Source organism: Helicoverpa zea, chromosome 14 (assembly GCF_022581195.2).
Source record: "Helicoverpa zea isolate HzStark_Cry1AcR chromosome 14, ilHelZeax1.1, whole genome shotgun sequence".
Taxonomy (NCBI): domain Eukaryota; kingdom Metazoa; phylum Arthropoda; class Insecta; order Lepidoptera; family Noctuidae; genus Helicoverpa; species Helicoverpa zea.
The window spans coordinates 12,710,152-12,727,229 of NC_061465.1; the positions used below are offsets into that span (position 1 = coordinate 12,710,152).

Sequence of the window (17,078 nt, forward strand, 5' to 3'; positions counted from 1 at the left end):
TATGTTGGAACGATGACTGGAAGAGCCAGAGAGTTAGCGGATGTGTTAAAGAGAAGACGAATAAATGTGGCATGTTTGCAAGAAACAAAATGGAAAGGTACGAAAGCTAGAGAAATTGGTGAAGGATACAAGTTTTATTATTGTGGAAGTGATGGGAAAAGGAATGGTGTAGGAGTGGTTTTAGATAAGAATCTGAAAGAGTGTGTGATGGAGGTAAAAAGAGTGAATGATAGAATAATAGTCGTGAAATTTGTGTTAGAGGATTTAATAGTAAACGTAATTAGCGTGTATGCACCGCAAGTAGGATGTGATGAACGAATGAAAGAAAAATTTTGGGAGGACTGGGATGCAGTTATGATGAATGTGCCAGTAAATGAACAAGTATTTGTCGGGGGAGACTTTAATGGCCATGTTGGCAGATTGAGAGGGAAGTATGAAAGAGTGCATGGAGGGTGGGGGTTTGGTTGCCAGAACGACGAGGGTGAAGCCCTGTTGCAATCGGCTACTGCGTTTGATCTGGCAGTGGTCAACACGTGGTTCCAGAAGAACACAGAACACATGGTCACCTATAAAAGCGGTCCACATGCCACACAAATTGATTACTTTTTGGTTAGACGCAGTAATTTGAAGAACATAAAAGATTGTAAGGTTATACCAGGTGAAAGTGTAGTCTCGCAACACAGACCCCTTGTTATGGAAGTAGTGTTCACAATAAAGTCAATAAAGGGCAAAGAGAAGTTACCTCCAAACATAAAATGGCACAGGTTGGAAAAGGCCGATTTGGCGGAAGAATTTAGAAATGCGGTTGTAGATAAGATGATTGAAATGGGAGATATGAATGAAAGGAGTGTGAATGAGTGTTGGAGTGAAATGGCAATGACTATAAGAATGACAGCAAGAAGAATTTTAGGAGAATCGAAAGGAAAAGGTGTGATAAAGAAAGAAACATGGTGGTGGTCTACAGAAGTTCAAGAGGTGTTGAGAGAAAAGAAAGTGAAGTTCAAGGAATGGCAGAGGACACACGAGAATAATGAATGTGAAAAGGCAGAAAAGAAAAATGAATATGATGCATGGAAGAAAAAAGCTAAAAAGACCGTGGCTGTTGCAAGAGCAAAAGCACACGAGAAACTATATGATGCTCTAGATAGCCCGGCAGGCCAAAAAGACCTGTACCGGTTAGCTAAATCTAGAGAGAGAATGACGAGGGATGTAAGCAAAATTAAGTGTGTAAGGGATGGAATAGGAACGGTCCTCTCGGATGACGTGAGAATAAAAGGAAGGTGGAAGGAATACTTTGAAAGACTGATGAATGAAGAAAATGAGTGGAGTGGTGTGCTCCACAATAAACCAGTAAATGAGGGCCTAGTCAGAAACATTTGTGTGGATGAGGTAAGAAAAGCACTAAATGGAATGAAGAATGGCAAAGCATTAGGACCGGATGAAATACCAGTGGAAGTATGGAAGCTATTGCGGATGAATGGATGGAAGTGGTTAGCTTTATTCTTCAATAAGTTGTTGCAAGAGGAAAGAATACCGGACGAATGGTGCAATAGTTACCTGGTGCCCATTTTTAAGAACAAGGGTGACGTGTTGGATTGCAACAACTATAGGGGAATAAAGTTAATGTCACATAGTATGAAAGTCTGGGAGAAAATTATTGAAAGAAGGCTGAGAGAAGAGAGTGATATCTCACGAAACCAGTTTGGTTTTATGCCTGGTCGGGGTACAACGGACGCTATATTCTGTATTCGCCAACTGTGCGAAAAGTACAGGGGCGCACACAAAAACTTGCATATGGTGTTCGTTGACCTTGAAAAGGCATATGACCGGGTACCTCGTGAGGTTTTGTGGTGGGCCCTTAAGGAGAAAGGTATGCCAGGGAAGTATGTGCAGTTGATCCGAGCGATGTACGGCAGATGCAGTACACAAGTCCGGTCCACAGCCGGCACTACCGCCAGTTTCAGTGTAGGCGTTGGCTTACATCAGGGGTCGGCGCTCAGTCCTTACCTCTTCCTGTTGTTAATGGACGCCCTTACAGCGGACATACAGGAGGAGGTTCCCTGGTGTATGCTTTTCGCCGATGACATTGTTTTGGTGGGGGAGAGTGGACCAGAGGTCCAGAGCAGATTGGAAGCATGGCGGCTAAGACTGGAGACGGTAGGGTTAAAGGTCAGCAAGAGCAAAACTGAGTATCTGCATTGCGATTTTGGCGGTATATCAAGACCCATGGCCATAACCCTAGCCGGCATGCCCCTACCAGCCTGCTCCGACTTCCGGTACCTTGGTTCACTCGTCCAAAGTGACGGTGAGGTGGACAGGGACGTTACGCATCGGATCAATTCTGGATGGATGAAGTGGCGACAGGTAACTAGCACTATCTGTGACCCACGGATGCCTCTCAAACTGAAGGGCAAAATCTACAAAACCGTCATAAGACCTGTCGTCCTGTATGGATCAGAGTGTTGGGCATTGAAAAAGAAGGATGAGAAAAGAGTGCATGTAGCAGAGATGAGAATGTTGAGATGGATGTGTGGTGTTACCAGAATGGACAAAGTGAGGAACGAGTATATCAGAGGAAGCCTGAAAGTAGCGCCAGTGACAGAGAAAATGAGAGGTCAGCGTTTGTCCTGGTATGGGCATGTGATGAGACGGTGTGAAACGCATGCTACAAAGAGTGTGCTAAGTATGAATGTGGAGGGATGGAGAGGCAGAGGTAGACCGAGGAAAAGATGGATTGATTGCCTGAAAGAAGACATGAAGCAAAAAGGAGTGGATGTAAGTATGACGTCTGACAGAGAGGAATGGAAGAAAAAGACATGTTGCGCCGACCCCAAATGACTTGGGAACAGGGCAGGAAGATGATGATGAAATTACTTTTTATTTACGCGTGTATGCGGAATGCAAAAAACCGCCATATTGATATTATTATGATCGGTTTTGTTAAGTTACTTGGAATACTGACACCAGGTCTTTTTAGATGAAATTTGATATTTGTGCTTTTTTAAACCGTATTTAATTTATTCGCCTATTATATCTTTTTTTAAAGTGTCTAATATTTTCCTCATACTTTTCTCTAATTAATATTGCATAAATAATTTTATATTAACAAACAAAATCGATTATAGTGTAGTGCCATCTGTTGGTAATTTAAGGTATCTTTTAGATAGTAAATAGTTTCCGGGCCAAATAAAAGGTGGCGACTCTTCGTTTACTTAGCTGTCAAAATGTACGGAGTGTCCTCCCCCTGGTCCTACCCCTGACGCGTATACTCTGTGCGTGTGAGTGAGTTGTGTTGTGTGCTGCTTCTTGCTTGTGATTGCAGCTGCAAACCATGCATCTGCAGTCTGCAATAAAATTGGTATAAAATCGAAAAATGATTTCATTTATGAATTAAGATAATTTATGAACAGTAATTTCAGTGTTAACATGAAATGTTATGTGCCCATGACGAAAAAAGTACTCCAAAATGTAAATAAATCGAACGTGAACTTTTGTTTGAGTCTATCGAACTGCGAACGTTTTTTTCTATTTTGACCGTTGATTCCTATGATAAAAACGATTTTTGGTGCTGTATTTATTATACCATCAGTTGTTTGTAAATATATTTATTTTCTGAGGTGCCGAAGGATTTTAGAATAGTTGTAAAGAAAAGTGGTTTGTAATGTTGTTCCGGGAGAGTGCGTGATCTAGCAAGTAAGAACAATGTCGGGAGCTACGACGCCGACGGGCACGGAAGCGCCGGCGCTGGATGACCGCGACGTCGAGCCGCGCACGCCCATGAAGCGGCTCGGCTCTACACGGAAGCTGGCCGCCTTCAACAGTGAGTTTGCACCTTTCGTATAAGCTTTGGGCTTATGTTTAACTGATCACCAGATATAGTAACAAACAGCAGACAAAAATAGTAAATGATCACCAAAATGAAACTCGCATTTTAATGTAAAACTATCACCAAAGTTTTAACACTTTGCTATCCTATTTAAGTGAAATTACTCCAAAATAAATCATGCGTAAGCCAAAAATAGTAAATGATCACCAAAATTAAACCACCATTTTAAAGTCAGATTATAACCAAAGTTTTTAAATTCTGCTATCCTATTTAAGCAAAATGAGTCCAAAAAAATCATTGTTATCCCAAAAGTAGTAAATGATCACCAAAAGTAGTAAATGATCATCAAAAAAGTTTTTACATCTTGCTATCCTGTTTAAGTAAACTGACTCCAAAAAAATAAGTTCGGCCTGATAAAATAAATGTAATAACATTATGGGGACCCTTTTCCTGCACTAGCGTGGAAAATTGTCTATTGCATGCCTCTAAACAGTGCGATAAGAGTGTATTGAGAAACACATTCTTCTTCTTCTTTCTCCTGCCCTGTTCCCAATTTTACTTGGCGTCGGCGCAATATGTCATTTTCTTCCATTTTCCCCTGTCACTCGTCATACTGACACTCACGCATGCATTGCAAGCCGGACACATAACTTAATATGGCATCATAATACTTTATTTGGTAATAAGCCTACATTTTATGGCAATCACAGTGACTTATTTAGGCAAAAATAATACATTAATTTGGTCGTCAAGAGTTGGTGATCATTTACTAAATTTGGTGGTCGAATACAATTTAAAGTGAAGTCGTGACTAAAATAGCTGGTACTATTACATTTTTAGACTTTATTTTTCTGGTGTTCAGTAGATATTTCTGGTTGCAAAACTTAGGGTATCAAAGCATTTTATGGTGGTCATTATATTTGTTCCCTAAGCTTTGTTTTGGATCAGCACTTACCTTCTTACAATCAGGTCGGAGTCAGCAAGGGCCCAACAACGATAGTTGATATACAAACTTTGGAAAGAATAGACACACAGAAACTTTAGTTTGGTGTTTATCCAATATTTACATCACATGCTACATGAGCTAATAGTACAAATATAACCAGAAGAAGCTTTTAATATTGAACATTCAGGAGCTTTAATTGGAGGTGCTGATAATATTATACTTCAATCAATTCTCTGCATATTATTTATTTATTTTTTAAAGTAGGTAAATGTAGTCCTCACAATGATTGAATTGTGAAATGGTTTAAGGCTACAGCTTGCAAGCAATACATTCACTCTATCTGTGGATTGTGATTGTGAAGTGGTCACATCTCACAGCTAAATGAGAGTAGAGTCATTTCTATGTGTGGTAGTACCTTACCATACCTTGTTGAGCCACTGAAACAATAAAGAAAGGTGTAAATGCTGTAAAGTCACCCTCTCCAGCAGCCTCTGAAGTATGAGTGCGGGTTCAATTACAGGCCAGACTTGCCTTTATGCTAACTAATGTAACTTTTGTAAGTTATATCTATTTACATTGGTCTTTCTCTTCTGTGATATCTATACTAATATTATAAAGCTGAAGAGTTTGTTTGTTTGTTTGTGCTAATCTCAGGAACTACTGGTCCGATTTGAAAATTACTTTCAGTGTTAGATAGCCCATTTATCGAGGAAGGCTATAGGCTACTTTTTATCCCGGTACGGGAAGTAGTTCCCACGGGATGCGGGTGAAACTGCTGGCAGAAGCTAGTATAGTTATATGTACATTTTAGTCTTCAATTACTGAATTGAGGTGAAGGAAAACATGTTGGGGAAACCTGGGTTATAAACTCTGAAGAAACTAATGCACATTGAGTAAGCGAGAGATTTAGAAATCAAATCAACAATTGTCAATCCTTCTCTTTGTGGTAGGAGGCCTGTGTCCAGCAGCGGGTTGATAACAAGACTGATGATGATGATGAATGTATTGACTGCTTTGTGGGTTTTAGAAACTGGTGCACTTGAGCATTGCAGAGCATGTCAATGCCTGAACTCTCACCAGCCATGTTGGATTACTACCCATCGGGCTATGAGAGCGAAGGAATAGTGAGTGCATCTGTGTTTGTGCAACTGCTTCTGCACTATAATATGTCCTGCACAGTTGGCTAATCCCTTATATGATGTATACTGCTGTGGCCAATAATAGGCTAGGACGACATCATCATCACCATCCATAAACATGTATAAATTTAAATTTATTAAATTACAAGGCACACCAACAACTTATTTACAAATGCTACGCAGATATTAGTATAGAATTGTTAGTTCTGTGTAAATAAATCAGTTACAGGCGTGCACAGCGCTCACAGATAATAGCGTAGTCGGCTGTAAAGAACTTAAATCAATAAAATTAAATTAAAAGAAACTAAAACATTATTACACAATATAACACAATACAATTAAAAAATTAAAACATAACACAATACAATTAAAAAATGAAAATAAAATAATACAAAATTCGATAAATTAAACAAAATTAAATCAAGTAATAAATCAATAAATTTAACGAGATCCAACCATAAAAAAAAAAATAATTAACAATATTGATGGGAGATCAGTGAGAACTACGAATCAATCCTGCTTTCATAATTTTAGAGCGAAATTGAGAGAGAGCATCCGAAAAGATATCAATGTCAGCATCTTGATTACTGGCACTGATCTTATTGTAAGTGTCCATCATCCTATTAAGGGGAGCGGAGCGTCCCAAGTTTGTACGACAGCTTCTACTCACAAATGTACTACGTGCCCTAACCGATCTCACCCGACACCCGCGAGGAACGTCTAATTTGATCTGTTCAAGCAGTTCGGGAGTGCATGTTTGACCGTTCACTATCTTGAAAAGCAGAACCATATCCGCCAGAATCCTACGATCATGCAGAGAAGACAGTCCAAAATGATTCATACGAAGCGTGTAGTCAGCTCTGTTGGGGCAGCTATTATCCCTGAACCGTAAGTACCGTGTAAAGCTTCGTTGAAGCCATTCGATTCTGTCCGAGTGAATGCTGTACATTGGATTCCAGACCGAGGAAGCATATTCCAACGTGCTACGAACAAGGCTATTAAACAGAGTTTTTAACACTGCAGTGCCTTTAAACTCTTTGCACGCTCTTTTAATAAAACCTGCCATTTTAGCAGCTTTCACGGTAATGCTGTCAAAGTGAGAAGTAAAAGACAGGTTATGTCTTTCCTGACCGTGTACCGTTTACGTCCCCACTGTCCATGCCAGACACATTGGTTGAACAGGCAAACTGTGTAAGCAAACAATCTCACGCATTAGTAATATGTATGCTTGGATGAATATTGCTTGCTTGATTTTCATGTCCAAGCTCCCATAATAATAATTAATAGGAACAAATATAATGACCACCATAAAATGCTTTGATACCCTTAGTTTTGTAACCAGAAATATCTACTGAACACCAGAAAAATAAAGTCTAAAAATGTAATAGTACCAGCTATTTTAGTCACGACTTCACTTTAAATTGTATTCGACCACCAAATTTAGTAAATGATCACCAACTCTTGACGACCAAATTAATGTATTATTTTTGCCTAAATAAGTCACTGTAATTGCCATAAAATGTAGGCTTATTACCAAATAAAGTGTGGTGACCTACCTCTTTCGCCACTTATTGGTACTGGCCGGCTGGTTTGGCAGCTACGTTCGTAAAAATGAAGACTTGTCAAACCAGTCGGCAGTCGGTTTTTTCTCTTTGGTAGGAAGAAAATGTATATTTTTATTGTCTCAATTTATCTTGTAAATATTATGTAAATATATCGATGTAAATACCAAACCCATTTATATTTCTTCCTACATTTGGTGACCCCGTCTGAGCACGACAACAATGTCGATCAGCAAAGCCGACGTTGACGGTGCTGAGACTAGCAAAGTCGGCATCGACGCTGCGGAGGCATGCCGCGTGGGCGTGCGAGTTCCACCGTTTTACCCTGAGAAGCCGGCGCTTTGGTTCGCGCAGATGGACGCGCAATTCGCGCTGGCGAACATCAAAACCGACGAGACGAAATACTTCTACGTCACGGGTCACCTCGACCCGAAATACGCCGACGTCGTCGAAGACATAATCGCCAACCCGCCCGCCAGCGATAAGTATGAAAAGCTCAAGGCCGAGCTCATCAAGAGGCAGTCAGCTTCACGCGAGGAGAAGGTGAAGCAGCTTCTCATGCACGAGGAGCTCGGCGACCGGAAGCCGTCGCAGTTTTACCGGCACCTCCTCAACCTCGCCGGTCCAGGTGTTCCCGAGGAGTTTCTGCGGACGATGTGGACGAGCCGTCTGCCAGCAGGTACGCAGACCATAGTGGCGTCGCAATCCAAGCTGGACTTGGCCGAGCTGGCCGAGTTAGCGGACCGTATCCACGTCATCACCGGTCCCGCGCAGGTGGCATCAACAGCTGCCGTCGCCACTGCACCGTCGTCGTCCACCAGCGGTCTGCACGCCGAGATCGCCGCGCTAAACCGGCAGATGCAGAAGATGGCGCTCAAGCTCGAGAGGTTATCCCGCAACAGAAGCCGTTCCCGTAGTCGCTCACGTCACCGGTCCAGCTCCAGAAGATCGCAGTGCTGGTACCACCAGCGGTTCGGTGATAACGCTAAGAAGTGTATTAAACCGTGCGACTACACAACGTCGGGAAATGCGCGGGGCAATCTGTGATGGCGGCCGATGATTGTCCGAGCGCTGGTCGCCTCTTCGTCACCGACCAAAGGTTGAAGATACAGTTTTTGGTTGACACCGGCAGCGACCTCAGTGTATACCCCCGGTCGGCGATTCCGCGACGATTAGGAAAAACAGAGTATGAACTGCGTGCAGCAAACGGCACTGTGATAAACACTTACGGTTTTGTGAGCTTAACATTAAACCTAGGGTTGCGCCGCGACTTCGCCTGGCGATTTATTGTTGCAGACGTTACAAGGGCGATAATAGGTGTGGATTTTTTGTCTTATTATAATTTGGTTGTCGATTGCAGGAACCAACGCCTCATCGACAACCATACTACGCTCTCCACCCCGGCGTCGCCTGTCCGCCGCTCTGATGATGTGTCTTCGGTGAGGGTGAGTCTCGGTGATTCCGCGTTTACACACATACTGCGGGAATATCCCGACATCACTCGACCTCGCGGCATACACGACACATCCAAACACAATACAGTACACCACATTCGTACTACGCCAGGGCCACCAGTATCTTCATCCCCACGCAGATTAGCACCGGACAAATTAAAAATTGCGAAGGCTGAGTTTGATGACATGTTGCGGTCCGGTATCTGCCGTTTATCCGAGTCACCGTGGTCGTCGCCTCTTCACCTCGTTCCTAAAAAGGGCAATAGATGGCGCCCTTGTGGCGACTACAGGATGCTGAACGCACGCACTGTCCCGGATCAATACCCTATCCGGCACATCCAGGACTTCGCGCACAGCTTGTCTGGCTGTACCATCTTCTCGCAGATTGACCTAGTTAAGGCTTATAACCAGATTCCAGTGCATCCGGATGACATCCCGAAGACTGCGATCACGACTCCGTTCGGGCTTTTCGAATTTCCGTTCATGACGTTCGGGCTTCGAAATGCCGCACAGACGTTTCAGCGCTTCGTGGATGAGATGCTCAGGGGTTTGGACTTTACATACGCATATCTTGACGATTTTTTGGTGTTCTCGAAAGACCAAAAGACGCACGAGCTGCACCTGCGTCAGCTGTTCACCAGACTGCGAGAGTATGGTATGGTCATCAACAGTGCTAAGTGCGTCTTTGGTGCGTCGGAGGTTAATTTTTTAGGGTATCACATCTCTTCCAAAGGGACGAGACCGTTGCCTGCCAAAGTTGAGGCTGTCCAGAATTTTCCTGAGCCAAAAACGGTCAGGGAGCTGCGCAGATTCCTCGGGATGCTAAATTTCTACCGCAGGTTCATCCCGAATGCCGCAGCCTGTCAAGCACCTCTCAACAGCCTGCTCTCCGACTCCGTGAAGGGTTCGCACCCTGTCAATTTCACAGCGGACCAACGTGAGGCGTTCCAGGGCTGCAAGGACAGTCTGTGTCGAGCAGCACTGTTGGCGCATCCTGACTGCACCGCCAAGATGGCGCTGGTCACGGATGCGTCTGACAAGGCTATAGGTGCAGTTCTACAGCAGCGTACCGGAGGAGCATGGGAGCCTCTGGCATTCTTTTCCAGGAAGCTGAGCGACGCGCAGGTTAAGTACTCTCCTTACGACCGTGAACTGCTCGCTATTTACGAGAGCGTGAAGTACTTCAGGCATATGCTGGAGGCTCGTGACTTCGTGATCTACACGGACCACAAACCTCTCACATTCGCCTTCACCTCTCGTAAAGAAAACTGTTCCCCACGACAGTTCCGTCACCTGGACCTGATTGCTCAGTTCACTACTGACATCAGGCACATCTCCGGGAAGGATAATGTCGTGGCGGATACCCTTTCGCGGGTTGAGGAGATTACTCAACCTGTGCCCGTCGAGAGGATCGCTGCAGCACAAGAAGATGACCAGGAGCTGCAGCAGCTGCTCGCCGGGGACAACTCACTGCGTCTGCAGTTGGTTAGCGTCCCAGGTTCACAACAGCAGCTGTACTGCGACCTCAGCAGCGGCACGCCTAGACCTTTTGTACCCAAGGAGCTGCGCAGGTCAATTTTTCTCAGCCTGCACTCCTTGAGTCACCCTGGTACTAAGGCGTCTGCCAGGCTGATTGCAGCCCGCTATGTGTGGCCTGGGGTTAGGAAGGACTGTCGTAACTGGGCTCAGAGTTGTCTGGCTTGCCAGCGCTCTAAAACCACACGGCACGTCTCTGCACCACTGCAGACCTTTAAGTTGCCCCAGGCGAGATTTGCCTTCATCCACATTGACCTCATAGGACCTTTGCCGCTGTGTCAAGGTTTCCGGTATTGTCTCACCGCCGTCGATCGCTTTACGCGATGGCCTGAGGCAATACCCCTGGCAGACATCACTGCAGAAACCGTGGCAAAGGCCTTACTGGGTGGATGGATTGCCCGATTCGGCTGCCCATCGGATATCGTTACCGATAGAGGTAGGCAGTTCGAATCGGCCCTCTTTAAGTGCCTATCCGGCATTGCTGGCTTTCAGCATCGTAGGACCACTGCCTACCATCCAGCCTGCAACGGACTGGTGGAGCGATTCCACCGTCAACTGAAGGCTGCAATCACCTGCCACGCAGGCAGCAGTTGGGTGGAATCTCTTCCACTTGTGCTGTTAGGAGTGCGCAGTGCCTTCAAGGAAGACGTACAGGCTTCCGCTGCCGAGTTAGTGTTCGGCCAGCCACTGCGCCTTCCAGGCGAGTTCTTCGACCCGCGGGTCGAGGAAACGGTCGACATGACCGATTACCTTTCTAGGCTTCGGAGTATTGTCCGGAGTTTGCAGCCAGCACCAGCAGTCAGACACAACAGCCGCTTCAAGACATTTGTCTTCAAGGAGCTGGCTACAGCCATGCACGTGTTCCTTAGGGACTGCACTGCTGGTGGTGGTCTGAAACCGGCATACTCTGGACCTCACAAGGTGCTCGAACGAGGTGACAAGGTGTTCAAACTACTGGTGAACGGTAAACAGGTCACAGTATCGATAGACCGCATCAAGCCGGCCTTCATACTGCGTGACCCTGACACCACAGCACACTCACCACACAACACTATCGCACATAACTCACCACAGTCACCACTCGACAATAACACTCATCACTACTCACCTGACGCGGATAACCGAGGCTTACCTTCGGCTGACGATGGCGTCATCAGAACGACGCGGTCAGGACGTCGCGTCCACTTCCCAGCTTATTATCGCCCTTGAAGGTCTCTGGGGGGGGGTGATGTGGTGACCTACCTCTTTCGCCACTTATTGGTACTGGCCGGCTGGTTTGGCAGCTACGTTCGTAAAAATGAAGACTTGTCAAACCAGTCGGCAGTCGGTTTTTTCTCTTTGGTAGGAAGAAAATGTATATTTTTATTGTCTCAATTTATCTTGTAAATATTATGTAAATATATCGATGTAAATACCAAACCCATTTATATTTCTTCCTACAAAAGTATCATGATGCCATAATAAGTTATGTGTCCGGCTTGCAATGCATGCGTGAGAGTGTCAGTATGACGAGTGACAGGGGAAAATGGAAGAAAATGACATATTGCGCCGACCCCAAGTAAAATTGAGAACAGGGCAGGAGAAAGAAGAAGAAGAATGTGTTTCTCAATACACTCCCTCGAAAACACACTCTTATCGCACTGTTTACAGGCATGCAATAGACAATTTTCCACCCTAGTGCAGGAAAAGGGTCCCCATAATGTTATTACATTTATTAACTTTGATTATCATTTTATATTAAAACGCTGGTATAATTTTGATGATCATTTACTACTTTTGGGATAACAATGATTTATTTGGACTCATTTTGCTTAAATAGGATAGCAGAATTTAAAAACTTTGGTTATAATCTTACTTTAAAATGGTGGTTTAATTTTGGTGATCATTTACTATTTTTGGCTTACGTATGATTTATTTTGGAATAATTTCACTTAAATAGGATAGCAAAGTGTTAAAACTTTGGTTATAGTTTTACATTAAAATGCGAGTTTCATTTTGGTGATCATTTACTATTTTTGTCTGCTATTTGTTACTATATCTGGTGATCAGTTAAACATAAGCCATAATTAATTGAGAAACTAGTGCCATCCCTACATTCACATATCTTACGCGCCAAATGATATTTTGCAAACCGTGTAGTGTTCGCAGTTCGTCACAAAGTATAGAAAAACGATTCATCGGTATTTCAAGGATGTTCGGACAAACGTACGTGCGGCCTTACTAAGCTTAAATAACTCTCCGTTTGAGAGTATAACGTGGCACAACAGCGCTCGGCGTTTCGTCTCAAGAGGCAGCTTTACATTCCGGCGCAAGGAGTAGGTACTTCCTTTGCAGCAGTCAGTTAAATGATATAATGCGACACATTAGTAATGTGTCGGTTCGTGAGCGCTTTGTTCATTGGCCACTTCCTCTGATCGCTTGAGCTGCGGCCACTGCCACCCACGCACCACTTTCAGCTTTGGTTCACCTCCCCTTCAAACTGCATGTTTGATTGCATATCCTATATAAAGAAATGGCTTCCCGCTTTCTTTAAGTAGGTATCCTGAGTGTAGCGCCGATCGCGACTATGTTGAGGGCGGGAAGTTCTCATGGGCATCCTCGGAAGCGCGGCGTGCCGGACGCTTAGCTTACCGACTAAAACCACTCCGGTGTGCTACATATTTTTATGAAATACTTTCGTCGTGAAACACTTTGGGAATAATTTTTGGATGAACTTGGGAATAACCTCAATATGGGTGTGGAAACGTGCCTGACATGACTGGAAAAAGGTACTTACGGTACCTATATATACATACATGGGGCCAAAGACGAGAGCTCCGTTTTTTTTTGCACCATATAGTCTCTGAAACCATTGAACTGATTTGAAACTGATTTTCACTGTTGGGAAGCTACATTAGCCCAATTCTGGCGCCCACCTCTCGCGCACTCGGATAAAATAAAAAGTAACCACATAATTAAATATATTTTTTAAATAAACCAGTGGTCAGCTAGAGTTTCTAGAGAACGCGCTAAGCGTTCATCAGCCAACCAAATACCATAATTTTCAGTTTTATGATTAGTAGATAGGTATTAATTAACTGCGTACAGAAAGAGGAAAATCTAAACAAATAATACTAATTAATTGAAATGTAGATTTAATTATGATCACACGCACACCTGGTTTTCATGGCCTTTTAAATAACAGTTACAGAATATGGATACCTACATTTAATAGTACAGTTCTCGCCAATGTTGATAGCGGCTCGTAACTATTTACCAACACGTGTGGGGCTCAAACTCTAAGGGCCTCCGATGTTGGGTTTGTGGGCGGGCAGTATCGCTACCGGCTGGCACGTCGTTCTTACGCCTCCTAAGAGACAACAGACCTATGAAGGCGGCGTGCGTTGTTCCATGCGCTTCTTAGAGAGAGTCAGCAAACCCCAGTTCTGAGTCTCAGTCTGACACTCCCTTACGATGTAACAACAGCGGGAGGGTATCTGATGATCTCCAAAAAATATTATAAATATATAATTAGTAAAAGAGTTTTTTACGTCTCGTTCGGTGAGCATGAGCGGAAGCATTATCTTACCCTGTTCATGTGAGTGTTGACTTGTTCAAGTGTTGGAATTTAAAAATATCTGTATTCCACAATTTCTGTGATTGAAATAAATGGTACTATGAGGTGAGACGGATGTGAACTGAGCAATCATTAAAAACGTACTCAGTTTTCAGGTCACGCCTGGTTAGTTTTCACTACATGGTTATAAAGTTATAAATTCATACGAAGGTGTTCACGGTCACAAAGTAAGACCTTTGACACGATATAAGGATGAGTAACCAACCCAAAAGGCGTCTTCCGGTTGGTAAAGCCTATCTTGGGTCATTAAACTTTTTAACTGTTGTTTTTATACACGGACTTGCAGTGACACAATTACATCAAAATCGGTAACCTAGGTATTACCCATGTTAACAGTTTTCTAATATTATTAAAATGGTTTGATAGATCAGCGGTTCCCGAATTCATTGGCGTCGGAACCCTTTTTGTTTCACCATTTTCCGGCGGAACCCTAGCTTAGGTAAGAAGTATATAGCGCACCAAAAACATACCTACCGGAATGTTTAATATGGTATACATTCAATATGGTTGGAGACATACTCAGTGGCGTAGCGTGGCAGTTTACCTCCCGGGGAAGAAGAAAATTTAGCCGCCCTTGACTGTAGGTACCTATTATGTAAATAGTTTTCAGTTCAAAGACTGACAAAGTAAACGCAAAAAGGATCTGGGTATTTTAAAGGTGCGAGCGGAGCGGGCCCCTGTGATGTTTACTAATATTATAAATGCGAAAGTAACCGTCTGTTTGTCTGTCTGTTACGCTTTCACGTCTAAACAGCTGAACTGATTTTAATAAAATTTGGTACAGAGATAGAGTTAACCTTGAGAAAGAACATAGGATACTTTTTATCATTTCATTTCATTTTATTCTTTATTGCACACTAAAAAGTAAATACAAAAGGAATGCAGACAGTTAGGGCCTATGCACACCACGTTTTTTAAACGCGCTGTCGACGCGCGTCGCCGGCGCGTTTTTATCCTGCAGAGCAGTTTGTTGTCGTATGTATCGATACAAACGCGCGGCACCGGCGCGTCTGTATCGATACAAACGCGCGTTTGCATCGCGTCTGTATCGCTACACACGCGCGTCTGTATGTATACAGGTGTGCAAAGGTCTACAGGCTGCGTCTGACTTGCGCGCGTATCGCGTCTGTATCGCTACAAACGCGCGTCGACGGCGCGTTTAAAAAACGTGGTGTGCATAGGCCCTTATGTACAACGGCGAGCTTAACCCAGAATTGGGTTCTCTTACAGCCAACCCGGACTTTTGGAGGGTTCTCTTGGAAACGCGATATAACCGAACTCTACGTGGGCGAAGCCGCAGGCAGAAGCTAGTAGATCATATTTATTTTTATAGAAATCGCGAAAAGAACGCCCATTTCCAAACATTCTATGAAGCTATATGAACAAAATAGAAACCGACTTCACCAAGTTAACGTCAGGATCGCTGTCACTCCTCTCGCCGATACACTCCTCTCGAAATAAGTTGCTACCAATTGCTACCCTCGTGATTTTGAAGATATTCAGCATCGGAAAGTGACAGGCGAGTGGGTAAAGAGCCAACTCTTGGTTATGAGGGCGTGGGTTCGATTCCAGGTCAGGCAAGTACCAATGCGACTTTTCTAAGTTTGTATAATGTACTTTCTAAGTAATTGTTGTAATGAATATTTTATATCAGTAATCACTGATCGATTGGCAATGCAATCGTTAGCGGCAAACGCTGCTACAGAGTGAAATAGTTAATGTGGCTGGGGTGGGTGGTGGCGGGCGCCTGCCGATGACATACGCGCCCGGGCGCAGTCTGCCGGCCGCGACACATGTGCTGCGCAACTGTCGAGCTGCCTACTTACATGTTTCTTACACTTCCTGCTCTAGTTCAATCCGCCGGTTCACAGAATCACATCAATGGTAGGTACCTTATATCTCAACTTTTTACATTTTCTTAATCAAGAGTAATCTTTTGCAAAAAAATGGTGTTTATTTTTGTTAAACATGCATTTTTGTCCAGCTTGTGATGGTCTTAAAGGTCCCTGTTCTTGTAACTCTTCCACTGGTATAATTGAGCTTGGCAGCTTTACTATTACAATAATAATACTTATGCTAATATGAGACTACATGAGGAGTAGCTCCATTACTTGAGGACACACTTCACAATACATTTAATGTGGCTCGCGTCACTGAATGCCTATTGAATATGTAGCGCAATTTGTATTGTTTTAACCGAAAATGTTAACCATAAGTAACAATATGATGATTAATAGCGTAGACTTCCTCGTGTGAGGTTATTATTTATAACGTTATACTAGATATGTGTTCGCTGATTTATCTATAAGTACTGTTATTATAAAGAGGAAAAATTTGTATTCTGCGAGTAACAGACTGAATTTTATCCCGGTACGGACAGTAGTTCCCACAGGACGCGAGTGAAACCACGGGAAAACGGCTAGAACGATTAAGTTGACTCATACACTATCAATTGTTTTCGTGCAACAATGTTGACATGCGTGGCTCTCGCGGTTTGAAATCTTATGGCCATGGTGGCTCCTAATTTACAATAATTCCACATTATCTACTCTAACTGCAAAACACAAAAGGGATAGATTTATATTTCTATAATAACTGCTGGGTCGAGTTCAGAAATTCTCTCAACATTGGAATCCCTGTTTTAGTAACTAGGCTATACATGCAGTTATGAGAAGTAGTTATCCTCCAGAAGCGAGTAAAACCGCGAAAGAGTTGTAGTACCTACGGTATAATTTATGGCTTATGTTTAACTGATCACCAGATATAGTAACAAATAGCAGACAAAAATAGTAAATGATCACCAAAATGAAACTCGCATTTTAATGTAAAACTATAACCAAAGTTTTAACACTTTGCTATCCTATTTAAGTGAAATTACTCCAAAATAAATCATGCGTAAGCCAAAAATAGTAAATGATCACCAAAATTAAACCACCATTTTAAAGTAAGATTATAACCAGTTTTTAAATTCTGCTATCCTATTTAAGCAAAATGAGTCC

The 17,078-nt window shown here is 43.3% G+C and overlaps 2 protein-coding genes across 6 annotated transcripts in view; both read left to right on the forward strand.

The window, feature by feature from the left end:
- Positions 1-12: 12 nt before the first annotated feature.
- LOC124636698 lies at positions 13-2,189 on the forward strand. The gene is made up of 2 exons (XM_047172860.1): positions 13-1,633; positions 2,104-2,189. Exons 1-2 carry the CDS (start codon positions 13-15, stop codon positions 2,187-2,189), a joined length of 1,707 nt encoding a protein of 568 aa, XP_047028816.1.
- A 1,075-nt stretch (positions 2,190-3,264) lies between these two features.
- LOC124636259 (rho GTPase-activating protein 4-like) overlaps positions 3,265-17,078 on the forward strand; it is a 31,350-nt gene continuing 17,536 nt past the window's right edge. For all 5 annotated transcript variants that reach the window (XR_006985113.1, XR_006985114.1, XM_047172256.1 and 2 more), the window contains exon 1: positions 3,265-3,820. Coding sequence is in view for 3 of the 5 variants with exons in the window: in XM_047172256.1 (XP_047028212.1) it covers positions 3,703-3,820 (118 nt within the window). In the remaining 2 variants the exon portion in view is untranslated. The remainder of the gene's footprint in view (positions 3,821-17,078) is intronic.

Bases quoted from the DNA above. Each gene is read 5' to 3' on its own strand.
- LOC124636698 (XM_047172860.1), top strand. From the start codon at position 13: ATGACTGGAAGAGCCAGAGAGTTAGCGGATGTGTTAAAGAGAAGACGA. The intron at 1,634-2,103 runs GTATGAAAGTCT...TTGGTGGGGGAG, and splicing joins AATAAAGTTAATGTCACATA to AGTGGACCAGAGGTCCAGAG.